Below are 26,402 nucleotides of genomic sequence, written 5' to 3'. Positions count from 1 at the left end.
CCTTGTGCTTCTTCAAGTGGGAGACATGGATAGGGGAGAAAAATGCACGTTGCAAATATCTATTTGACTGGGTATCATGTTCTACAATGTTACGAATTCTCTCTCTCTCTCTCTCTCTCTCTCTCTCTCTCTCCCTTGTAGTTCAATGATACATGAACTGGTTTTGAGATTTTTTATAGATCTAGATGTCGTTGGGAAGGAGATAACAAAAGATGGGAACTAATAATGGGTCCTTCAAGGATCTAAGGTTTCGCGTCATCTTATTAGTTGTCTAGTTTTGTCATGAAATAGAGCAGGAGAAAGTTCTTTCGTGTCTGGAAGTCTATAACAAATTGTTGAATGTGTCCTGAATTTGATTCCCATGATCTATATCTTGAATTACTGGAAGAAGATAATAATGTAACGGAGTATTTGGTTAATGGATAAGTTAAAGACTTTTAAATTTTAATTAACATATAAAAAAACAATTACCGGTTACTTAAATAAACCCAGTAACTGCTGTATACATGGCAACAATACAAGTTTTAGATATCATATGGTTTTTCATATCATAGTCGGACCTATTTCCATATAAAAATAGAAATGGTGTCTCTTTATCCTATGCACCGTTCTCCTCGAAATAAAGAAAACAATATAAATTACAAAAAAAAAAAACAAAGAAATACATAGGCATTTACAAAAAGAAAAGAAAATCATAAAAATTTCTATACCATGCTAACAAAATGAGAATGTGAAATACACAAAAAAATACAAAAAAATATAGAAAATCATAAAAAGTTCTATACCATGTATATCTTATATACTAAAAAATGAGAATGTTGCAATTAGTTTGTGTCAAAACACCCTTATTATACTTTCCAACTTAACCCTCAACTTTCTATTTCTTCCATTATATATATTGTCACTACAAAATATATCATATACTAAAAAATGAGAATGTTGCAATTGGTTTGGTCAAATCACCCTGATTTTACTTTCCAACTTTACCATAAACTTTCTATTTTTTTTTCCATTATATATATTGTCACTACAAAATAATTATGAAAAACATAAAATCAAGAAAACAATATAAATTACAAAAAAAATATATATTGAAAATTAAAAAAGAATGTAGAAAATCATAGAAACTTATATATCATACTGAAACATGAGAATGGTACAATTGCAACTTTACCCTCAACTTTCTATTTTTCTCATTATATATGTTATTGCAAAATAATTATAAAAAAGCATATAAAATAAAAAAAATAATATAAACTATAAAAAACAAAAAAATACATAGAAAATTTATAAAAAAATATAAAATTATATAAATTAAAAAAATAACATAAATTACAAATCTATACCCAATATATAAAAGCATAGTCAAATATCACCATAAACTACTTTGTATGTTTTCATAAAAAACTCCCAATTACATTAGAGTCCTATTTTAGGTGATTTTATTTGAAACCACGGATGGATACTCGGGTTTCAATTGGGTGTCAGGTAGGTCCGGACTGCGGAGGGCTGGACCCATAGTATATGACAGACTGTACGAACACATACATACATGCGTCAGTGGTGTGTTGGGACCCGGCACCTTTTATTTTATTTTATTTTTTGTTGGTACATGGGTTTGGCCCCTTGCAGTTGTAGCCCAAATGACTTTCATCCACCCAGTGTTAAGTGTCAACCAATCCTGCCATCTCAAATTCTCAAGTCATATATATTTATTACATAAAAGTTCCAATCCAATGGCCAGCTTGAAGTTGAAACATGAATGGAGCAAGAATATTGACTCTTTCTCTCGCTGGTTTGTTTCCATCAAGTGATAGGTGATGTTTGATCATTGATGAAAAGAAAAGAAAAGTGGGGGGGGGGAGGAATTCACCAATAAGCCCTTGAACCTGTTGTCCTCTACTTTAACTCTAGTGTCTATATGTATATGTTTATAAAAAGACAACCAAGTGAAGTCGTTATTCACCCAAGCACTCGTGAAGTGGCACGTTAACATTGCACCTTTTAATTATTGAGCCAGGACACGAGGACCAGGACATCCTACACTTTTTTTAGTTTCCTGCACTTAACCCATCCGGCTTTAGAGCTTTTTCATTATAACAGTACGTGTGCTAAGAGGCAGAGTTACTGATTTTCCATATAAGGCCTGGACACCCGTCATACAGTGATTGGTTGACGTAGAGTGCAGGAAATCGGATGTCGTCTTTAAAACCGACCAATGTGAGTCGGTTCCACCTAAATGATTGTGATTCCAATCAGGTGGGACCCGTTTCATTGATTCTCAGGAAAATCAGATACACGACGGGTTTTGAGTCCCACGTTCCCGTTCTTATTCTATGCTGATGGGCTGATGGCGAGATTAACAACTTTTTCATCACAACAACAACAAGGCGGTTTAAAGTGATTATCTAAATTTAAGGCACCCCATGTTGATAGCTTTTATAACTTAGGTAGCAAGTGATAATTTTGAAAAAAATGGCAAAGGAAGAAAACCGGTGGTTGAACTTTTGAAGTTGAAGTGCTCCCCGTGAATTGACTACCGCCCCGGCCACGAGTCCAAACCCGATACCCGATTCGAGGTGAGGCCCGGCCTGACTGCCGTGTTGTATATATATACTAACCGCGCACTTTTGTTCAACCCTTAAGCAGAAATTCGTGGACATAAGCTAAATTGCACATTTTATACTGCAAGAGAAAAAAAAAAAAAAAGAGCACTGCCCAAGCTACCCGAACTGCCCGTCCTGTGCTACCAAGTACACCCTTCGCTTTGCCGTCTCGCGTGGTCTCAACTCTCAAAACACCATTTCGTTTGTTTCTCAGGTCTCTCCCTCAGATCGCGAAATCCTCGCTTGAAAGGCGGCTCGAAATCTCTTGATTTCGTTCTTCGGATTAATTATCTTCCTACCTGGAGCTGAACTAGGGATTACGAAGCTTCAGTTCGTTTGTCGAATCGTTCTCCGACTCATGCAAATTGAGCCCTAATCTCGGATTTCCTTTGTTTCGAGGCGACGTATGAGCTTAAATTAGGGTTTTTGTTTTCAGTTAGGGCTCGGAGATGCTAATAGGTGTTTTGGGGACGGATCTAGGGTTTCCTGCGTCGCGAATTACCAGAGTATTCTAGGGTTTAGTCGTCGATCGAACGGTGGAATTACGACGGTATTGATGTTTCTCGTTCGGGACGAAGGTGGGATCGAAACTAAAATCGGCGAAGATGCAAGGTTATTATGCATGGGCGGGAAGGTGAGGAGAGGAAACGGAGGCGGCACATGTGGCCGGTCCCCGCGCTCGGTACGACGACTGTAGCTTCTGATTCTACTATATCTACCGTTGATTCCATCTTCAAGGTATAACTCGATTCCCCTTCATGTATTTTGGGTCTTCGTCGTTGTTTCCGATTCTGCTTTCGCCTTTCCGTCGATTTGGTACATGCTAATTGGTTGGCGTTCTTTTTTTGTTAGGGCCTTTGCTTAGATAGGTATCAGGTAGAGAAATGAGGTGGACTTTGGGAATTATAGGATATCGTTCACCGCAGATGGATTCCGTATTGGCAATTATCTTGCTTTCTTTCAGTTTCTGTTTTATCCAGTGGATTTTGAGGAAAGGTTCGAACTTTGTCCCATGGATTTGCTGCTTATTAGGATTTATAGTCCCATATCATTTTTCCAAGGCTCCTCTTTCTTTGCTACTGATGGAGGGGTTAGATTTTGTGCAGAAACGTGAGGTAGGGATCGATATTTGGGCAGAAATGGGCATTTTGGTGTTGAACCGTCTTGTAGGATTTTGTGTTAAAGGCGACTATAATTTTTGAGTCTACCAGTTGGATTATAAGCTACTTAATAATTTGTACCAGAGGTGCTGATTTTGGTGAATCTTAGATTGCCCTGCAGCTTTTTATTGGTCATGCTCTGTTTGGTCAAAGTTTTCAATGGATTTGATGGGTTTTGATCTGTATTGGGATCATTGAGAGCTTAGATGGAGATTGCTAATAGTGGAAAAAATTTGGTGAATAACCACCAACTTAAAAGGTTTCTTCATATTGTCCTCATAAATTCTTTATACTATTAGCTACTTGAGTACCTTACCTTGGTGTATCTGGGCCATTAAATAGTAACATTGCCAAAATGTCCTTATGCTCATGCCTATTAAGTAGTAATCTTAGAAGTTTAGCGGGCAATTGTGTCCTACTTTGAATCAGCTGATTTTCATATAAGAGGCTATAGATCAATCTGACAACTGGGTCTTCTTGAATTTCAATTGGGGCCTTTGGTTTTGATGATTATGTTACTATCCTTGGATGCATACTTAAATGTGTGTTCTTGACTATTTAGGGAGTATGTGATTGTGCCTTCCACCATTTTGGGGCCATATGCAGTATTTAAAGGTCCACAGCATTCATTTTGATGTCATTTGGAACCTTTGAGATGTTTATCTGTAATGTTCTTGTTATGTAGAAGACAAGGAGCATTCAGACATATACAAATAGATACATGATAAGCAACTCTTGGTAGGTAATGGTGCTTATTTGACAGAATTGACCTGTAAGGATAATTTGTTTTCTCAGGGTTAAAGGATCATTCATGGAACTGTCTTCTAGTTTAACTTAAGTGATGAATCTGAGGATTACCTGAAGAAGTGTCAGTGGTATATTTGTAGCAATAAAAAATATAGACATTTAGGGTATTTGGAATATCTTTGCCTCGAATAAATTTACAAATTTCTTAGAATAATAATTGATTTTCTTATAAAGGATCTAGTAGAGCTTATTTTGCTTCAGGATATTGGGTTGATTAGTTTTATTTGTTGAGTGTATCTAACAAAATGCTTAAGTGAGGAGGCTCTCAATGTGTGGAAGATATTTATCCAATTATCCTTCTTGTAGTTCTGTTGATATGGAAAGAACCACTATTTGTGTGTTATTTATTCCACTGATCATTTAAACTAGAGGCTTTTGGATTTTAATGGACCATTTTCTGCAACATGAATGACATTGTGTCATAACAACGAGCCACTCAATCACTGGAGTGATGCTCTATCAATGAGCTACATGTCCTTATCGGATGGGTAAGAGCTGGTTGTATAAAATTAGACCAATATACTGTAGGATGATTTGTCTCATTGGATGTCTAGAGCTAGGCATTTTAAATCAAAATAACTATGATATCCTGATGCCTGTAAAGGGTGCTGTATCGTGTCCAATACTTAAATTATTATTGTAAATTTCATATCTGATACCATATATCCAATGATGTCCTTTAAATAGTGGCAAGGATGGTGTGCAATGTTAAAAAGAAAATACTGACAAAAGACGGACAGACACCTATGTGTTAAAACTTGGAAGATTTTTCTAGGGCAAGTGTGACGAATGTTGTTTAGCAATAGAGTGAGATAGTGGTCATAAATGCATATTCCTGCATAGTCTTATTTTGAATGGATGACTTCAAGTCTTGGACATGTATAATTGGAAACTTAAAAGTTTCTGATTGATGACAAAAGTAGAATTTCACATTTAGAACTTGAAAAAATATTGAAAAGGCTATTTCCGTATATGTAACTAAGATTTATTCCTATGAAAGCTCATTTTTTATCTTAGTAATCTTTTTGTATGTAGGCATAATAGAGTTTGCTTGTTGGCCCTTGTGAAGTATCTTATTGAACAGGGTTTTGTACATGTTTTTTTCAGATTAATATACTACTTTACCTTTTTCTCAAAAACTATTTTTCCTCTGAAAGCTATTTCTATATGGTACTTCAAGGCAGCAAACAATATTCCGAAACTTGTGCTTGCCTGTATAGTTGAGTGCCACTAATTATGTGGTTCTATCTCATTTACTGTATAAAGATCTCTTATCTTTGGGGTTTCCTTCCTCTAAATCATAATAAATTATAATAGATACTATTTATCAAAAAGAATATTCATGCTGTCACACACTTAGTATTCCTGTACTTATCACTTAACAGACAGCAAATATTATGTCTGTTGTTGGTGATTCTGTAGTTGTGTTATATCATCTATGTGTATCACCTTAACTTATTTTATTTTTCACTGAAGTTTGTCCTGTTTTGTAGGATGGACGCAGGATTAGTATTGGTGATTGTGCACTTTTCAAGCCCCCTCAAGAGTCCCCACCTTTCATTGGAATAATTCGTTGGTTAACCGGAAAAGAGGACAATATAAGATTAGGAGTTAACTGGCTCTATCGACCTTCTGAAGTAAAGCTAGCTAAAGGCATTTTGCTGGAGGCTGCACCAAACGAGGTCTTCTATTCTTTCCACAAGGATGAGATACCTGCTGCATCATTACTCCATCCGTGTAAAGTCGCATTCCTTCGTAAAGGTGTTGAACTTCCTTCAGGGATATCCTCATTTGTGTGTAGGCGAGTATATGACATTGCAAACAAGTGTTTATGGTGGCTAACTGATCAAGATTATATCAATGTAAGTGCCTGGTTTGTTGTTTGATCACTCCTTTCTGTAAGATTTTTAGTTCTCTTAAACATCCTATTAAATTTTCTGCAGGAGCGACAGGAAGAAGTGGATCAACTACTAGACAAAACACGACTAGAAATGCAAGCAGCAGTGCAATCAGGAGGGCGTTCTCCGAAACCATTGAACAGTCCGTCGTCAACACCGCAGTTAAAGCCTGGTTCAGATAGCGTACAGAATAGTGCATCATCATTCCCCTCTCAAGGCAAGGGAAGGAAGAGGGGGGAAAGAGGTGATCAGGGCTCTGAGCCCATTAAACGGGAACGTTTGTCAAAAACAGATGATGGAGAATCTGGTAATTTTAGACCAGAAAACATGCTTAAATCTGAGATTGCCAAAATAACAGAGAAAGGGGGACTTGTAGATTTTGAAGGCGTTGAGAAATTGGTTCAACTTATGCAACCCGACAGGGCTGAGAAAAAGATAGACTTGGCTGGCAGAATAATGCTTGCAGATGTGATTGCAGCCACTGATAGGTTTGATTGTCTTGGACGCTTTTTGCACCTCAGGGGGCTTCCTGTGTTGGATGAGTGGCTACAAGAAGTGCATAAAGGGAAGATTGGTGATAGCACTAGCCCCAAAGAAAGTGATAAGTCTGTAGAAGAATTTCTCCTAGCTTTGCTTCGTGCACTTGATAAGTTGCCTGTTAATCTTCATGCACTACAGACTTGTCTTATTGGAAAATCTGTAAACAACTTGCGTAGTCATAAAAACTTGGAAATCCAGAAAAAAGCTAGGAGCTTAGTGGACACCTGGAAGAAACGTGTTGAAGTAGAAATGAATATAAATGATGCAAAATCTGGGTCGAGTCAAGCCGTTTCATGGCCTAGCAAGCCAGGTTTTACTGAAATTTCCCATGGAGGAAGCAGACGCACAGGGGGATCATCTGAAGTTGGTATAAAGAGCTCTGTTGTACAGCCTTCTGCATCTAAAACAGTATCAGTTAAGGTTGGCCATGGAGATTCTGTTAAATCAGCATCAGCATCCCCTGGGTCGGTTAAGATGTCAGCACCGTCGCCTGCATCAATGGGTGTTAGCTCAAAGGATTTGCACTGTAAGATGGGAGGTAGTGGTGGCATGACAGATCTACCTTCTGCAACACCAAGGGAGGAGAAGAGCAGCAGTTCAAGTCAATCTCAAAATAATAGCCAATCTTGTTCAAGTGATCATGCCAAAACTGTGGGATCCTCTTCAAAGGAGGATGCGAGAAGTTCCACTGCTGCATCCATGAATGTGAATAAGACCTCCAGTAGTGCTTCTCGACATCGGAAATCAAGCAATGGTTATACGGGGACGGCTGCTTCCGGAATTCAGAAGGAAACTGCCTTGGGCAAATGCAGCTCTTTGAACAGGAATTCCAACTCAGAAAAAGTATCACAATCTGCAATTACATCTGAAAAACCTCATGATATGCCTAGTGTTGATCATGGAAACAGTCACCGGCTGATCGTTAGATTTCCAAATCCTGGACGAAGTCCTGCACGGAGTGCCAGTGGGGGTTCTTTTGATGATCCTTCCATCATGGTTAGCAGAGCTTCTTCCCCAGCACTATCCGAGAAGCATGACAATTATGATCGAAAAGTAAAGGGAAGGAGTGATGCTTTTCGGGCTAATAATGTAGCAGATGTAAATACAGAATCATGGCAGAGCAATGATATGAAGGATGTATTGGCTGCATCTGATGAGGGTGATGGATCTCCTGCTGCCATTCCTGACGAGGAGTGCTGCAGAAATGGTGATGAGATGGGTAAAACAGTGGAAGCATCTAAAGCCACTTGCTCATCATCAGGAAATAATCCCAGATCAGGGAAATCATTTGAGGCATCTTTCAACTCCATAAATGCTTTGGTTGAGAGCTGTGTTAAGTACTCTGAAGCAAGTGCTTCTATGTCAGCTGGTGATGACCTTGGAATGAATTTGCTTGCCAGTGTTGCAGCTGGAGAAATATCAAAATCTGATCCGGGGTCTCCAATTGGTTCTCCTGGGAGTAGTTCGCCAGTAGTAGATGACTCCTATATGGGTAATGATGCAAAGTTGAGGTTATCACGAGAAGATGTTGGGGATCAACGTCAAGGCCAGAGTGACGATGGCAAAGATTATGATATTGGGAAGCATGGTAATGTTGTTGTTTCTTCACTGGTTAAGAAGAGATTTGGTGTATGCTAATATATCAATTTATACTTTTTTTTTTTTATGTTTTCAGGAGGCAGCAAAGCAATTTTATCTTTGCCTGAGGAGAAGAAGCCAACTGTAGAGTACAGTGAAACTTCCAGCATGGTTTTGCAACCAATTGCAGACTCATGCTTGAAGTCCGAAGGAAGACCCAATGAGACAACAGCAACTTGTATGGATGTGTCAAATGCAGAAGTGAGAGAGGATGCTATGGATTGTGATGGAGCCACCCAACTTGATGAGAAAAAGATGCCAGGTGTTGTTGGGGTTGGTAACGATGGTGGACTGGATATGAAATCGAAGATGAAGAGTGGTTTGTTAGATGAAAAGAAGAAAGTTGATAATGTAGATGAAGAGATAGCAGATAGTAGTATGCCAGTAGCATCAGACTTGGTTCGTGGTTCTGCAGGTGTTGAATGTGGTCTTGAGAACACTACTTCAGTTACGAAAGTCGAGAAGGAAGTTGTTGATGAGTCATCACAATTCCCATCTTTAGAAATGGATGGTGGAAACAAGAATGTTGTGCATGAAGGGTTGACTTCTGGCATTTCAATTGAGCAGAAGCCACTAACTGTTCATGCAAATTGCCCAGGGACTACAGGTGAGAATGGTGATGATACTGTACTTCCTTCTGGCTCTGGTAAAGGTTTGGGGCCAGAAAGCATTAATGAGGTGAAGGGTGAAAGGGCTGATAACATGGAGATTAGGAGTCACGGAGAAAAAAATGAGAACCAGAGGAAGGAGCAGGTAAGTCCAGTCATTGCAGATCAAAAAAATGAAGCTACTGAGGATGATTCAGAGAAAAAGGATGTTGTTGATGGGGAATCCACTCCTCATGGAGAACCACCCACAGTTATTGTGCAAGAAACTGACCAGGGCTTAAAATCCAATGGTGCTGAAGCAGATGATAAGGAAGAATGTACATCTGCTGCAGAAGCCTTGTCTGTTGCTGCAGGATCGGACATGTCTGCTAAGCTGGACTTTGACTTGAATGAAGGTTTCCCCGTGGATGAAGGGAACCAAGGAGAGCAAGTTACTTCCTCTGCTGTCCATCTGCCTAGCCCTCTGCCCTTCTTAGTTTCTTCAATGTCAAGTGGTCTTCCAGCTTCAATTACAGTAGCTGCCGCTTTGAAAGGACCTTTTGTTCCTCCAGAAAACCTACTTAAGTGCAAAGGGGAACTTGGGTGGAAAGGATCAGCTGCTACAAGTGCATTTCGTCCAGCTGAACCTAGGAAGGTTCTGGAGATGCCACTTGGTACAACCGATACCCCTACAGATGCCACTGCAAATAAACAAAGTCGTCCTCTATTGGATATTGACTTGAATGTCGCTGATGACCGAGGTCTGGAGGACACGGCCCCTCAGAGTTCTGCACAGGAAACAGGTTCAGGATGTGGCACTGCTAACAATCGTGATTTGGGACGGGGTGAGATGCTCAGTTCTTCTACACCTGCTCGTAGTGCTGGACTTGATCTTGATTTAAACAGAGTTGATGAGAGTACTGATATTGGACAGTTCATAGCAAGCACTAGTCGTAGAGTGGATGTTCCTATATTGCCAGTTAGGTCGTCATCATCCAGCGGACATTCTAATGGTGAAGTTAATGTCCTGAGGGATTTTGATTTGAACAATGGACCAGGCCTTGATGAGATGGGCACAGAACCAGCACCACGCAGTCAGCATGCAAAGAGCGGTGTACCCTTTCTGCCACCTGTTGCTGGGATAAGAATGAACAATCCTGAAATAGGAAGTCTTTCATCATGGTTCCCTCCTGGGAACTCCTACTCAACTGTGACCATCCCATCAATCTTGCCTGATAGAGGGGAGCAGCCTTACTCCATCGTTGCAACTGGTGGAGCACAAAGGATATTGGGACCGCCTACTGGTGGTTCAACTTTTGGGCCTGATGTATATAGAGGGCCAGTGCTGTCATCTTCTCCTGCAGTGGCCTTTACCCCTGCTGCCCCATATCCATATCCTGGGTTCCCTTTTGGCACCAGTTTTCCTCTACCCTCAACGTCTTTCTCTGGGGGTTCAACAACATACATGGATTCTACTTCTGGTGGAGGTCTTTGTTACCCTTCACAGTTTGTAGGGCCTGCTGGCACAGTAACACCCCATTACCCCATGCCCTATGTGATAAGCCTTCCAGATGGTTCATCCAATGGAGGGGCTGATAGCAGTAGGAAGTGGGGAAGGCAGGGCCTGGATCTCAATGCAGGTCCAGGGTCTACAGATATAGAAGGGAGAGATGAGAGGTTATCTTCGGCATCAAGGCAACTCTCAGTGGCTAGTTCTCAGGCCCTAGTAGAGGAACAAGCAAGAATGTATCAGGCAGCAGGTGCAGTGCTGAAAAGGAAGGAGCCTGAAGGAGGCTGGGATGCAGAGAGGTTTAGCTACAAACATTCCTCATGGCAATAGGAAGGTTAGGAGGCTTTGGGAGAACAATTGTGCAAACCATGGAGGCTTGGTAAGCCATCAGTCTTCTGTTCTTATGACTTAACTGTATACCATGTCATAGGATTACTGCTACTTTTAGTGTGTTATCACTATGTTGGTTGTGCTCAAGGTTGCACACCAAATGCCATATGCCTGAGCTTTGTAGGATCTCATGCAGAATCCTGAGCCTGGGGGCCCTTAACATGTCGCTTATTCAGAGGATCAGCTCCACTGTAAAAATGCACTTGCTATCGACTTTTCTTGGCCAGCTAGTGTTATATTGGGAGACATCCAACATACCAATCCTCAAATATGCAACATGTGGCAAGTTATGTAGGCCCAGGCTTCACTCAGTCCCCTACAACACCCAGATCCAAGCCATCCCTCTTGTGTGCTTACATGCATGCATTGAGTAAGTTATACATATTTTAACATGGATCATGTTATTAGAGCCTTGAGCACTGTAAAGAAATTGCTCCGATTGGAATCTTACAATTATGGTTTCTTGACTTTCTTCTGGATTTTTTTTAGTTCTGATTTCTTGTAAAAATTTGATGTTTCAGTATCTATTGGAAGGATTTTCATGCATTTATTACTGTATTTGTTGTCTCTTTGTTTTTCACTAGGTCTCTCGGGATGAGCTCCAGCTAACACCAGGAGGAGGATCTAATCGGTGGGGTCTTGGAAGATGGGTGGTAAGTGAGTTTCCTTCAACATGTTCAAAGTCTCCGACCACCACCTCTTTCGTTGTACCAACTGTAACTTAAGAGAATCGGTCGGGGTCCTGAAGCTGTTTGTTCCTTGGATCAGTTCTGGGTGGGTGGCCTCTTTAAATCAGTTTCCTTTTGTAGATATTTAACTGTTGGAAAGCATGTGTGCTATGTTACCCAGACACTTGTCAAAATTGGTGCCTCGACTGTTATCTGTCGGGTCACACCCTGCTTCGCCTCCGGGTGCAGCTTTTTCTATGAATGGGGTTGGGTGTATGAACTGGCCTGATCAGAAGCCCTTCTATATTTTTCTTTACTTTTAATTTATATCTTTTTCTTGCGTATATAGTTATAATCTAGCCTTTGACCCAACAATTTTGGTAATTGAAGTTTGCAGTTCCAGTCCTTGATTTGGCATGTCGTGGTGATGGCCATGTGATGTATTTATTATTTTAACCCTGAAAGTTGTTGCCTCCAATGATGCCATACACGAAATGAAACGACAGCGTGTTAGATTTGTTTGGCCTTGGTGGTGCAAGCAAAATGTGCTATTGATAGATGATTATCAGGAAGCATGACCAAAAATTACTCTGAAATTTGTTTGGTGTATTCTTTATTCGTGAGAATTATACAAAGTGCTACGAGGTCTCCCTGGTATATCAATCATGAGTTGTAATGCATTGCACACCTGGCATATTCGTATTCTTTCTTGCTTTCAGCCTTGATCAAATAATCGCAGTAGTTGCTAGTTGGGAGGGGAAAAGGGGTTTACTGGTTTACCCTTGATCAAGAACTGATGAACTAGGAATGCAGCATTCCTACTCCTGTTCGGCCTTTCTATTTGAGAAAGCATTATTTACTTGATGATCGCACTAGTTACTGTTGGGATTATCTGTTGAGTGAGTGAGCTTTGGGGATGAAGCTATCGGACCAAACTAATATTATCGAGTTTTCTGTGCAGCGTGCGTCTACAGTGGTTGTAACTTGTAATTTGCAGAGCTTTAAATGTAGATGATGCTAGATAGAGCCGGTTTAGTTACATCTCATTATTTTCTTTTGGAGGAAGAAAAGAGCGGGCCAGGGATGCTACTCTTTGAAGTTGTATTCTAGTCTCTAAGTATGAATTGCCATTAATTATCGTTTGTAGACAGAATAGACTGGTGACCGTGGTTTTATAGTTTATTATTGTTGATTTACTGAATACAGATGTAGGGTTTTCTTTTGGGCGTGGAGCCGTGGACTGGACAGCAAGCAGTCATTTACCTAGCCGGCTCTCCGGTCCAGTCCATGCAATTTCATTGACTTGGAGTCTTGAATATGCGGTTAGACACTTTGGGGGTATTCTATAGTGTGACACTTTGGTGGGTATGGATTGGTTCACACATCTTGTGGTAAGGATCAATTCACATTACGCTACAGTCTACAGTTGTTCTGGACTATGGACAAATTGTGTGGATTCGATCGGTTCACACCCACGGTGGCATGCTGTAGGGGTGGTGCATACCGGTTCACACTTTTTGATTCTATGTATCTCATAAATGTTTATGAATGATTTGCACCAACATTTAAAAAAATGACCCAGAAATGGAATCGTTATGGGCAATGGTTTTCGGGTCGATGGTTCAATCGTCCAGTTTGAATAGATGGCCCGTTTGACAAATGAATTAAAAAATAAAAAATAATTAAAAATAAAAATGGTAAAAAACCGTTGAATGGGTTGACGGGTTGAATATTCGATTGCTCGTGTCAATGGATTGTTGACTTTTTCAATGATTTTTGGCCAAAAACTGGGTTCGGGGTAAAACTGAATCGCTTGTTTGGATGTTTCTCGGGCCGAATAGTCCAACCGTCCAAATCAATGGTGGTTCAAAAATCTTGATCTACACAGTTAATCATAAATATCTATATTTTGCATTTTATATGATAAATGTATTGAAAAAATTCATCAATGAATTAATATTAACCAATAAATATTAATTTTTATAAAAAATGATAGTAAAATAATTAAAATTTTAAAAAATATATTTTAAACATTTTAAATATTATTTTATTGATAAAACATTGAAATTTAAAAAATTAAGTAAAATAATTAATATTTTATTAAGAAATTGGGGTGTGGATGGGACCGAAATACCGCTTTAGACGGTCTCCATTTGTGGCTGTGGGTGTTTGTTTTGTCAAACTTTCTGTTGGCGTGGGTCTTATGTCTTCTGGAAATAGCAAATAGGAGCTACATTTCGAGATTGGCTACAATCAATGCAGGCTCCACTCGAACAACCTTGCACTGTTCAATGCAAGCCCCTAAAGGCTGGTCGAACGAGCCTTGCACTGATTGAAGCTGAGTTTAGAGTTCAGTTCCTCCGGAACTTGGTAGGCTAGGCTGCCTTGTAAGGTGGTGGGGGGCTGCAGGCTTCAGGCTGCTATAGTGCTTTCGCTATTGTAAGGTTCTACTATCTCTACGACTCTATTTCCCTTTGGTTAGGCTGCCTTGCCTCAATTTATCACATTAAAATCGGGGTTTGGAAATTTGTGGTGGATGATGGCTCTGTTTAGACCTGGAAAAAAGTTAACCCGACCCGACCCAACCCGAAAAAGTAGGGTTAGGGTCTCATGTTTAACTACCCGAATGCGGAAATGACCCGACCCGACCTGATTGTCAACTCTAGTTGGGATTATTTATGTATTGTTAGAAGTTTTCACTCTTTAGTTTTTTTATTGTCAAATGTTCAAGTTTTTTATTTGGAAATTTAAGGTTATTTCTTTTAGTTTTGATATTTTTCATGTAATTTTTCTTTATTTTTTTAAATTTAAATATTTTTTGGGATGACCCGAGTTGACCCATGGGTCAACCCTAACATGAACATTTAGGGTTAGGGTCTAACATTTGACAAACCAACCCAAAATTCAACCCGTCCCGAATTCAACCCAAATTACCTTAACCGAACCCGAACCACTGAAGCCAATTGTCAGGTCCAGCTCTGTCTGCTTAACTGTCATGAGCACAAGGAATTGTTACGCGGTACAATTTATTTTTCATCTTTTCCGTAATCCGTATTAACTTACCAGTCAGATTATGAGATACCATAAATCCATCGTATCTGAAAAAGTGATAACCAATCAACTGGTTTCATAAATGCAAAAGCAGTAATCAATCAATGTATCGGGTTGGGGGGGTTGGGGTTGTGAAACTAGGCAATTCACCACCTTTGTTCGGGTGTTTTGTGTCACCCACTCCCATTTGAAGCTTGTGGTTTTGACAAACGGATGTTCATATTTCTAGTCTCAAGTCTCAACAAAGGCAAAGCCAACATTCGGTACAGTGCCTAACTAGTAATTAAGCAAGTGGGTCACATGTTCGGCTGTCTTGATCACATCACATCTGATGCAGCACTCCCTTGCAATCCATCTCTTTATGAAATGTGGACAGATCGGCAAGGGAAATAAACCCTTAAAAAAAGAAACCATCACGTGAACTGCTTTTTTAATTTTCAAAACTGGCGTGCTCTGCTCAGTGCTCATGTTTCACCTGGGATTTTGGGGTCGCAACTCGCAAGAGAGTGGACAGTGAACTCCTTTTAAAAGACCTTCTGATCTGATCTGAGCTCTGATGCATAATGGTACAAAGAAATTCTTTTACTCTACATTATTACCGTCGCAGCTCGCAGGTAAAAAAGCCCAAGCAAAGCAACGGGCATGATGGATGTAAGGCCATCATCGAGATTGATTCGTGGACGGCTAGTGGGCCACTGATTAATGAGAGAGAGAGGAGTGAGGAGCGGGCACAAAGTTGATAACATGTTATTATTGGGTTTCATAGGAAGTGAGAAGAAGTTAATAACTTTGATTGATGGCAAGAAGGAAAAGGGGGGGCCACGGTAGTCGAGTCACAAGTGTCCAATTGTCCAACGATAGCACTAGCAGGTATCGTTATGGTTAGTTTAGGGGCATCCCATCCCATAGATCCCTTTGTCTACTTCCAAAATGGTGATGAGGTTGGGCTTGGGGCGAATCATCATCAATACACTCGTATACTTAATAATGCTCACCCACCCACCCACTTCCCTTTATTTTCATACCGAGGGCCCATCTACCATTAGAAAAGTCAGCCCACTTCCCTTTTCACATGACACAGAAACCCCGAGAGTGGTGGGCCCCCGTTTTTCACTTCAAACAAAAAAAGTTGAAAAAACTATGAAGGGTAAGGGTAGGTGGTCCCCATCTCCCTTGAGGACTGTTGGTCCCGGGCTACCATCCATCCATCCGATCACATCATCATATCATATCATATCATCTCATGTCATGTGTCATGTCTCCAGCGATGGGATGGTCAATATTGAGGGGACCAAACCAAGGAAGCCCTCCCAAAATATTATTAGGTACCCATTCTTCACCCTTTACGTCAATTGTTCGCCATTCCAGTTCTGATCCTCTTATGTTTTGAATATAACATCTTACACCTGCGCCTTAAAACCGCTCCACAGCCAATCCCAGCCGTGCATTGGGAATATCTCCCAATGACAAGTACGGGTAATGTTCTTACTTCTTACTGCACGCTGAGATGCGCTGTGGGGCGTTTTTGGGACGCAGACGTTAACTCTTTTGGCCTTTTGAGTCTAATTTTATGTTACGCCACTTTAGATTGATCTGTTTACTGACTTCCCAATTAATACTAGGGCAATTTTTATGGTATATTAGTAAAAGGTAAAAACTTTGCCGGAAAGATATAATACCGAAAGGGCTTTTGATACTTAAGAGTTTGAATTTTCAATTGGGTTATTTTAGTATCACGAGCTTTTAAAAATATTCTAATTATGTTAAAATGAGAGTAAAATTACAAAAATGTCTATATTTGAATACAATCAATATTTAAAAAAATTGTCACTACCCAATGTTACATTTATTTTAGGATACTAAAATGTTGCATTTAACAGTTCATATCCTTCTAATTGTCACTACCCAAAGTATAGGGCACCCATCTCCAATTTACTCCACTTTTATAATGCCGGTTGAATGATTATAAGGTTTTTCCGACATGTGAATGTTTTTCCAGTATGGAAGTGGAAACCATTATTATTAGGGTAAAATATAAAAACCACTCTTGAAATTTAAAACAATTATAAAAACCTCCCCTATAATTTTACATTAACAAAAACCTCCATTCATTGATTCAGAAGAAAAACCGATAAAATTATAAAATTTCTCCTTGATCTCTCTCTCTCCCCTTCATCCCCACTTTCTCCACTCCCTTCCATCAAGCCAGAGCAACCAAAAGGAGCTATTCATTCTTCACAGTGGCAACGAATAGAGTTCAGGCAACTACCAACGACGACCTTCTTGAAGCTCTCTCGTTCTCTTAATTTCTCTTTCTTTCTCTACACTCCTCTTCTCTCCCCTCTCCCCTTTTTCTTTGTTTTCCCCCTCTCTCTTCTTCCCCATCTTTGTTTCTCTCTTCTTTCTATTTCCCCTTCCTCAGTTTCTTTTGACCGCCTGACCGCCATTACAACTCTCAACAACGATGGTCTGCTTTCTCCTCATCCCTTCTCTATTCAAGTAGAACACAAATATCCATCCAACCAACTAACAAAAAAGAGAAACCATAGATTTCTTCGTCGACCCATAAAACCCCAATTGTCTCTCTACCATTGAAAATTATCGCCCGAATCGAATTTTCTGCAATGACGCCGACCCGAGTTTTCACAAGGATATTCCTCCTGTTGGCTCTCTATTGTGGGATCGACCCTTTTAAGCACAGTGCCATCTCTGGCTTCCCTGATTTTGTCGCTCACAAGATAGATTTGCCTCCATGGTCAGAGGTTCCAGTCGAGAGGGACACTCAAAATCTGTTGCAGAAAACCGAGATTAAGTTTCTGAATCAGGTCCAAGGTCTAGAAAGCGTTGCCTTTGACCCGATCGGCCAGGGACCTTACACTGGTGTTGCCGACGGTCTGGTTCTTTTCTAGAACGACAACTCTTGGACTGATTTAATGAGGAACAAATACCCCAAACAAAACTTGTGGGAAGGCACGAGGGCGAACTCCAACGAGTTCTCAGTCAGTGCATCTCCATGATTCCAATGAACATGGAGGTTGCTGCTGCTACAACACAGACCAACTTCTTGCTTGTCTGGGACATCTCCATGGGAGGAGGATGGATAAAGACTACAACACTTACCATATATGCAACCCATGATCGGAGAATTAAAAACACAGAGTACAACTTCTGAGGGAATCCTTAGAAGCAAATGCAACGGTTTCAAATCAAGATGGGAGCGGGAAAATCGGCTTTTACAAAAAACAACATTGTGGAATTAACGGGAGTCCTTTTTGAACAGAATTTCTACTCTGGGACTGGGACCAGGATAGAATTAAGAGTGAAATAGAGAAGAAGCCAAATTACGCAATAAAAGAATCCATAACCAGCCCAATGTCTTTAACGTTGGTTGCTTCATCGTGGTGATGAAGAGCATCAACGGGGACGATTTTGGTGGTGCTGGTTTCTTCATTTGGAACCTTGACCAAGGGAGCCAACGTTTTCTTCTCCGGACACCAAAGCCGCTATTAGTTTTTGCTGCTTTCATGTCGTCGAGGTCGAGGACTCAACCTTAGATGAATAGATCCCAAAGCAACACGGGTTCCTATGTCCTGTCTAACCATCAATGAGTTTTAATAAAATTATATATAAGATCATATACAAAAAGGTTAAAATAGGTATTTTAAAAAAATAACGTATCAGTTAAACATTTTTTTTTTGTGTGTGGCTTAATAACAGAAAGGATGGAGGTTTATGTTCAATCTTTTGAAAGTTTATGGGAGGTTTTTGTTAAGAGAGGTTTTTATGATTGTCGAAAGGGGTAATAGCATACAAGAGCAACTTTTGGGGTTTAATATCAATAAAATTAATATATTTAAAAAAAATTTAAAAATAGGTTAACTTTTTAAAAATAATATCAATAAAAGGCAAAAACATTGTTTATATTATTCTTCTTGTCATTTGTTCACCAGAGGCAGAGGTGGCAACGGCGACACTAGTGGTTTTTCTATCCAATGTCGCCACTTCCGCCCATCTCCGGCAATATTATCGGAGGCGGAGGCAGAGGTGGAGGTGGGCAAAGGTGGTGGCATTGGACAGAGAAACCACTAACGCCACCACCGTCACCTCAGACAATGTTATCGGAGGCGGTGGCGGACTATAGCGGACGGTGGTGGCGAGCGGCGGCTCTGATGAACAAAGGGCAAGAAGAAGAAGATGAACATTGTTTTTGCACTTTATTGATATATAATTTTTTTTTATTTTTATTATTTTTATTGATATTAAACCCCAAAAGTTACCTTTAGAAACCGTAGTCGAAAACGTGTGAGGGAGGAAGTTTTTGTATTTTACCTTATTATTATTATAATATTATCTTTATCATGTATTAATTAGGAACAATTTGACATTATTGACATTTGTATTGTTTGGACATGGACACGCGACACTGACAGCTATGCATTTTTTTTTGAAAAAAATAAATAAATAACAAATGAAGATCTCAAGGAGCCCATGCGAGGAACGCTGAATTATCACCACTGTCTTCCAATTTATTGAGGGACGACTTATTATCATAACAATCCGGTACTCTCTTCTTTCTGGTCCGCAATGTGAGAATTTTTTTTTTCTATATTTTTTAAATATATAAGAAATCGAGGGAAAAAAACAAAAGAGAAAGACGACGAGGGCCACGAGGCAGCGAAGGCACATTAAAAGAAGGACATTGCATTATAAATAAATAAATTTGTAAATATAGATCTAGGTGGAAGGTACCGACCAATCACAGGAAACGTGTACAAGTACCAACCAATCACAAACACACACGTTTTCAGTACAGCCTGCACTGGAAAACCTTAGAACGTTCCCAGTCCCACCTTCGTGAGTTCTTGTACAAGACTCATTGATGTATACGTTTGAAGGGTCCTACTTGCTATTATCATCAATGATAACGCCATAGCTGCCTAATGTACGCAACTGCTTTCATATTATCATCATGTTGCCTTCATACAACATCATCATCATCATCATCGGTGGCTGAATTGAAAAAGCTTATTGCTTTCCAAGTCGTTCAGTTCATCAACTTCAGCCGTTGTCATTATATGTAAAACATACATGACATGCTAATGGAAGGGTACTGTTTATCAATGCATACATATACAGGTGATGCACCCGTACAGGAAACACCTGAACTGGATGCAGGGAAACAGATTCAATCAGTGCAAAACACGTTAAAACACCCATTATAGCCTTGAATTGAGAATATCTCCCAAACTAAGCACAAGCTGACTGATAAGACTAAAAATAAAGTGAAAATTCTTTTTTATTACCATGTTCTTTGAGTCTAATGTCATTCTCTATTAAAATGTGTTAATCTAGTATCTATCATTAAAGCCATTTGTTAATTAGTCATTTAATGGTTTTTGAAAAAATACAAATGTACTTTGAGTATCATCTAATTTTCTTTATTAACCATTTAAATATTGATAAAAAGTTAAGTCTTAAATCTTTGTCTCTTTTATTCAAGAAAGTTGAGGTCCAAAATGTCCATTTAGACATTTCTCCAATTTTCTTGAATAGAAGAAACAAAATTTTGGAATTGTTAATTTTTTATCAACATTTAGATGATTTAAATGATTTAGATGATTGATAAAAAAAATTAGATGATATTTATCTTTTTCAAATTCCACTCAATCAATGGTTAACAACTGATTAACGTAGGTAATGAATTGAAACGTTTTAAAATTTCGAATATTTAACTGTCAGGTTTTAAAGTTTGAGGAACAAAATAACACTATGCCCAAAGTACTAAAAGAAAATTTTTCCAAAAATGAATGCTGTTCCACGTGGCTTAGAAGACGGCACCAGTTATTTGAAATTGAATTTAACTTGGAAGAGAGATGGAATGGAAAAAGAGACGAGTACTGCAGTGAGACCGACAACCATTGATAGTGTGTGAGAGAGAGATAGAAAGAGAGAAGGGTAGGCCGTTGGCCAATTGTCCAAACCAATCTTACATTATTTATCCATGAGATTTTCATTTTCCGTGTCACTGACCGAATCTCCATCACCACTAAGCCTTATTATATCCTCCACCCAAAATCCATTGCATCTCCTCTGCTCTTCCCCCTTCAGCAACCCGAGACCCAGAAAACAGCCACTTTTTCAGGACAGCTCAGTTTCTTCTCGGACTGATTCTTTACGCAGAAAACACCCAGCCCAGAGAAAGAAAGAAGGAAAGATACCGGAAGAGAAGAGGATAGATATGAGATGGGTACGACCAACCCATTCAAAAGCCAACCTCTATTCTTCACCAAGAAGCTCATAACTTGGGCTCTCTATGCTCTCCTTCCCTTAACTCTCCTCCATTTTTATTTTTATCCTCTCCCTCTAAAACAATCTCTAACCGATCAAATCCCCGAAAATAAGCCAATCATCGTTTCCTCTCAAGGTAAATTTTCCGTCAACATGATATCGTTCTATTAAAAACCCATATAAGGTTGTCATGTTTCTGCTCTGGTTTCTCTTTCCTTGTCTTATGTTTTTCTGTCACTAAGGAGAAAACCTTCTTCCATGTCTTCCTTTTTGCAGTAGAGCAGCAAGTGTTTTACGAAGCCCCATGTGACTACAACGATGGCAAATGGGTACGCGACGAATCCGGCCCTCTTTATAATGGCACAAGCTGCACTACAATCAAAGAAGGTCAGAATTGCATCAGCCATGGAAGGCCTGACATTGATTATCTCTACTGGAGGTGGGAACCCAAACAGTGCGGACTCCCCAGGTTTGATCCCACAGCTTTCCTCCGACTTCTCAAGAACAAACATTTGGCCTTCATTGGCGATTCCATGGCTAGAAACCAGTTGGAGTCTTTGCTCTGCCTACTCTCAACTGTCTCTACCCCCGATCTTGTCTACCGAAACGGGGATGATAACAAGTTCCGGAGATGGTACATTCCTTCTCACAACACCAATGTGTCAATCTACTGGTCACCCTTCTTGGTAAAAGGAATCGAAAAATCGAACACGGGTGTCAATTATAACAGATTGTATTTGGATTCTGTTGACGACCGATGGGCATCAGATATGGGGCAGATGGACATAATAGTTTTCTCAATCGGGCACTGGTTCCTCCACCCTGCTGTTTATTTCGAGAATGATTCAGTTCTAGGCTGCCATTACTGCCCTGAGCTCAACCACACAGAGATCGGTTTCTATGATGTTTTCAGGAAGGCTTTTAATACAACCCTTGAGACTGTAATAAGCAGCAGGCGTGGTACCAATAGCAATGCAATTGATATAATTGTGACCACGTTCTCTCCTTCGCATTTTGAAGGCGAATGGGACAAAGCAGGAGCGTGTCCGAAGAAGGAGCCCTTCAAGGAAGGAGAGAAAGAGCTCCAGCCAATGGATGCCGAGATGAGGAAGATAGAGATAGAAGTGGTGGAGGCAGCCATGAAGAAAGGGAACCAATTCCCAGGGTTGAGGTTCGAGGCATTGGATGTCACCATATTATCATGGATGAGACCGGATGCTCACCCTGGTCCATATATGCATCCTTTCCCCTTTGCCAATGGCATCCCAGAGCGTGTGCAGAACGACTGTGTTCATTGGTGCTTGCCGGGGCCAACGGATATTTGGAATGCAATACTGTTAGAGGTGATGAAGAGATGGGAAGTTCAATCAAGGAAACAAGGATGAGATAGGCCAGTTCATGCATTTCCAAACCAGGAAAGTAAAAGAGAGACAAGGTGAGAGAGCTTCTCTGTGACTCTTGCTTTCTTCAATTTCTATATGCGGATGCTGTGTAATTGCTTTTAGAACAAAGAATAGATGGATGATTGATTGGTTCGTCTTACATTCTTAGACCCCCCCTTTCCGATTAAAAGAAGGGGGGGGGTGACTGGTAATGGTAAGAGAGACCTGATCATAGGAAAAGTGATTTAATGGTACAAGGAATCAGTCTTGCTTTAGAAGGTTTTCGGTTGTGTAATGCATACAAATCATTTGAATGGGAAATGATACAAGTAAATTCTAGTAAGGAAGCCATTCTTTAGTTGTTTCTAAGAGATTGTAGATACTGGGCATGGACAAGTTAAATGCTTGATGTAAGTTCCAAGGAAGCTTTCTCTTTTCTTTTCCTTCTCCTGGCAAACATGTTGGAAATTACATTAAATTCATGCTTCCCTTTCTTGCACAACACATCCAAATGGTCCTAGTAATCTAACCAATCCAATGTATTATTTTGTCACTTGCTATTTATTGCCCACCAAAAATAACCTCATAAATCACAATGGCTTTGTTCCTAGTTGCCTACACATGCACACACATCTCGATGTGATGAGAGGGACCTCCTTTGGTAGATTGGCATTTCCCCTGTAGAGCCCAAAGTACAATGTCAAACATTCCCAAGCAGTTACTACAAACCTTAAGTTTCTATCCACAACCCTGGTGGGAAAAAGGTAGTTTGGATCTTCTATTGAAAAGGAAATTTACTAGGATACACTGGTTAAATTGGTGGATACCAAGAAGAGATCTAGTTTTTTGTTCTATTTGGAAGAGTCTCCCAAACATTCTTCCACCAGAAAAAGAAGGAAAATACTTATCGTCTACCCCTCCATTTATGGATGGAGAACTCTCAGGCCACATGTACCCTCCATTCGACTCCCTGGACAGAGAGTTCTGTGGTAAGATTGATACTTTAAACATCCAGATGCTTGCAGAACTTGGTGCTTCTCCTGCCTACCAGCTTATTCAAGAAGTGGATAAATTAATTTGGGTTTTAAAGGTTGCTACTGGGTTCCTCGTGTCAAAGTTTAGATATACAAATGTTCTTTGTATGTTGTGTTCTCTTCTCAACAGTCAACACTTCATTATGGAAACAGAAAACCAATCTCACCAAGTTACAATTTGGTTCCAGGTGGACAAGTAAAAAACTTTGTTTTTACATAGAGAGATGCCCACATTACCATATGCATATGGTGAAACTGAGAAGATTTCCTGGTATTATAAGCATGTGGATTAATGCATAGGAACAGCCCTCACCATCCCTGACAGTTGCGCATTATAAACATAGGCATCTGGATTGCATCGGAGTTACTTCATTTCATTAAAAAGGTCTACAGCCTCAGTGAGGTACCCACATCACTTCTCCCAAAGTTTTTGATCATCAAAGCATACATCCAAGCATTTGAACATCCAAAGTATCTGCTTCATACCGTTTTGCTTTTCCAAGAGCATCAATGAGAGGAAGCTGACCCCTTATCATCCATCTCCTGAATAAGTAACGATGTTTTCTCAAGTCTTAACTATAGCTGCCTAGAAAAAAACCATCAATAAGAATTGAAATAAGGCACTATTAGGAACAATCCTGTTCTCCTTTCATCTTCTAAGTCAGGGAGAAACCCCTCCTGCAGGAGCTTTGGAAATCAAATGGAGATTTGATTATAGTGTTTATCAACCATGTTAGGAGTGCATTGCAGAGAACCCATGTCATCATAATTTATAGAGATGGACATCCACCGACCAATTACCTGCTTTGCCCAAGATGTTCGTCTCAACCCTTCAACTTTCCCAAGTGCTGGATGGTGTTAGAACTCGACCTGAATAGATGTAGTGAATAATAGAGAAATAAACAAATGGAGATAGAGAGGCGAAAGGAGTCCTACCTTGAAAGTCGAAACCATCAACTTGATTGAATGTTTTTACTGCAAAATTTAGGGATTCTAATTTCTAAACCCTTTTTATTGCAAACTCAAAAAGATTCTCAGGCCACCGTACCCAGAGAAACAAACCGTGCTGTGCCTTAAGAGCTGCATACGGTGGTGGCATTGGATTATAACCGCTGGAATTGTACTGTAGCTCAATTGAATGGTTTATTGCATTGTCTTTCAGTTGAATATATTCAGCCATTGTCATACGGCCACCTTAGTCCCAACGCTAATACAATCTGAATTACGAACCTCTCAACCCTAACCCGAACATTGAGAAAAGATAAGAACGATGAAACTCAGATCCACGATTTTACTTGCTAGTGTTAGAGACCATAAACCAAAACATGCAGGATACAGCAGAGGATGGATTTGTGCGTATTATGAATTTACTGTAATAGCCGATTTGAAGAAACAAAGAACAAACTAGGCCCTAATATCTTGCTAATCTTTTCAGTATTAATCGTTGGAAATAATAACAAACAAGTGAAATGGAATAGTAGTGCACATGAGCTAGACTTTAATTGGGTCATGCCCAGCCCATGGGATGGAAATTGCAACCCAGGTTCAACCTTCAGGCCCGCAGAGCCTGGGCCCAGCCCCAAGCCTGGCGTCTTATTAATTTTGGTCTAGGCTTGGCTTTCTAGACTCTATAGACTGATAACGCATTAAAGAGCTATATATCTTTATCTTTCCTTTTAACCTTTTAGGCTCAGTTTGGAAGGAGTACAAAAACCTTCTATTTTGTATTGTTTTGTATGTATTTGTATTGTATATATTTGTATTTATACTCTTCTCAAATTCAGCCTTAGGCTACGTTTTGGAAACGATGCAAATGGAGTGTAAATCTCGGTTCAGGGTAAATTTGCACTCTGGTTTACTTTTGCCTGTGTTTGGCAACATTACATTTATGCATTGACAAATGACAGACCAATGCATATTTACATTGATAATAAGATGTAAAAGTATATCAATAGAAAAGAAGTAAATTTGCATTCAAGTAGGCTTTTGATAAAAAAAAGAAAATCATTTGCTTTATTGGAATTCATATTTGCATCCATTACAGCTAAAAGTCTGTTTGGTAAGAAGGTAAATTTATCAGTGTAAAACTAACCTAATTTTGCAATTTATATTCACAGCAACTCCCAACCTATTTTTCCATAAAATGAACATGAAAATAAAATAATGAAATCCATAATTCAACAATAGGTAGCGGTTGAATCTTGCCAAATGGCCCAATCAGAACGTACTACTTGTAAGAATATCTAGGTTACTCGTGTGTGCTAATGACGAGTCAATTTTGGATTGTGATGGTCAAGACCCACCATCAAATGCTTCCAACTTCCCACTCTCAAGGTCAATTGAGCCAAAAAATCAGTTTAAATTCTTAAACAAAATCTGTAGTTTTAAATTAATTAAGCAAATATTTGGAGAGTAGTCAAAAAGTTGAGCTGTGAAAATGATGCATGAATCAATTAAATTTGTGTAAAGGCATGTGATCATGCTGATTACTTTGTGCATGCCTCCCTTTTAGGTGGCATCTCTTGATGGATCTTCATCTTCTCTCAATACCCATCATGTTTGAAGCCGGCCGATTAATTTTCTGGCGAAGTTACTGATGTGAGCAGTGGGCTCTTCTAAAATTTCCGTTACAATTGGGGATTCCGGACCAAAATCTTTTTTAAAAGATTTCTTTCAATGCGAACTGATCATTCTCACTAGGTTCCATTTGTTTTCAACTACTGCCCGATCACTTTTAAAATTAATTAATTTTTTTTTTCTTTTTGGTTTTAGGCAATCAATATTGGTATTTTCCATTGATGGTTGTCATTGTTTAGGACAGCTTAATTGAAAATGAAATGTGT

The 26,402-nt window shown here is 39.6% G+C and overlaps 2 protein-coding genes across 6 annotated transcripts; both read left to right on the top strand.

The window, feature by feature from the left end:
* Window positions 1-2,663: 2,663 nt before the first annotated feature.
* LOC148853990 (uncharacterized) lies at window positions 2,664-12,209 on the top strand. Of its 4 annotated transcripts, none has more exons than XR_016113140.1 (6): window positions 2,664-3,344; window positions 6,067-6,435; window positions 6,517-8,599; window positions 8,687-11,125; window positions 11,273-11,506; window positions 11,721-12,209. XR_016113140.1 is itself a non-coding variant. In XM_088985559.1 (6 exons), the coding sequence occupies exons 4-5, from the start codon at window positions 6,565-6,567 to the stop codon at window positions 11,074-11,076; spliced, it is 4,425 nt and encodes a 1,474-aa protein (XP_088841685.1). In that variant the 5' UTR covers window positions 2,780-3,344; window positions 3,459-3,602; window positions 6,067-6,435; window positions 6,517-6,564; the 3' UTR covers window positions 11,077-11,125; window positions 11,721-12,209. The 4 variants fall into 4 exon arrangements, 3 of the variants coding, with proteins under 3 accessions (XP_088841683.1, XP_088841685.1, XP_088841686.1); XM_088985559.1 differs by lacking the exon at window positions 11,273-11,506 and adding an exon at window positions 3,459-3,602 and having other exon boundaries at window positions 2,780-3,344; XM_088985557.1 differs by lacking the exon at window positions 11,273-11,506.
* Window positions 12,210-20,730: 8,521 nt separating this feature from the next.
* LOC148853989 (xyloglucan O-acetyltransferase 1-like) lies at window positions 20,731-22,968 on the top strand. Of its 2 annotated transcripts, none has more exons than XM_088981939.1 (2): window positions 20,731-21,279; window positions 21,420-22,968. In XM_088981939.1, the coding sequence occupies exons 1-2, from the start codon at window positions 21,099-21,101 to the stop codon at window positions 22,526-22,528; spliced, it is 1,290 nt and encodes a 429-aa protein (XP_088838065.1). In that variant the 5' UTR covers window positions 20,731-21,098; the 3' UTR covers window positions 22,529-22,968. The 2 variants fall into 2 exon arrangements, with proteins under 2 accessions (XP_088838065.1, XP_088838066.1); XM_088981940.1 differs by having other exon boundaries at window positions 20,829-21,279; window positions 21,423-22,968.
* Window positions 22,969-26,402: the final 3,434 nt, after the last annotated feature.

This window comes from Nelumbo lutea, chromosome 4 (genome assembly GCF_056320005.1).
Source record: "Nelumbo lutea isolate HS-2025 chromosome 4, American lotus-T2T, whole genome shotgun sequence".
Lineage (NCBI taxonomy): Eukaryota > Viridiplantae > Streptophyta > Magnoliopsida > Proteales > Nelumbonaceae > Nelumbo > Nelumbo lutea.
This window is presented reverse-complemented; position numbering and strand designations above follow the sequence as displayed.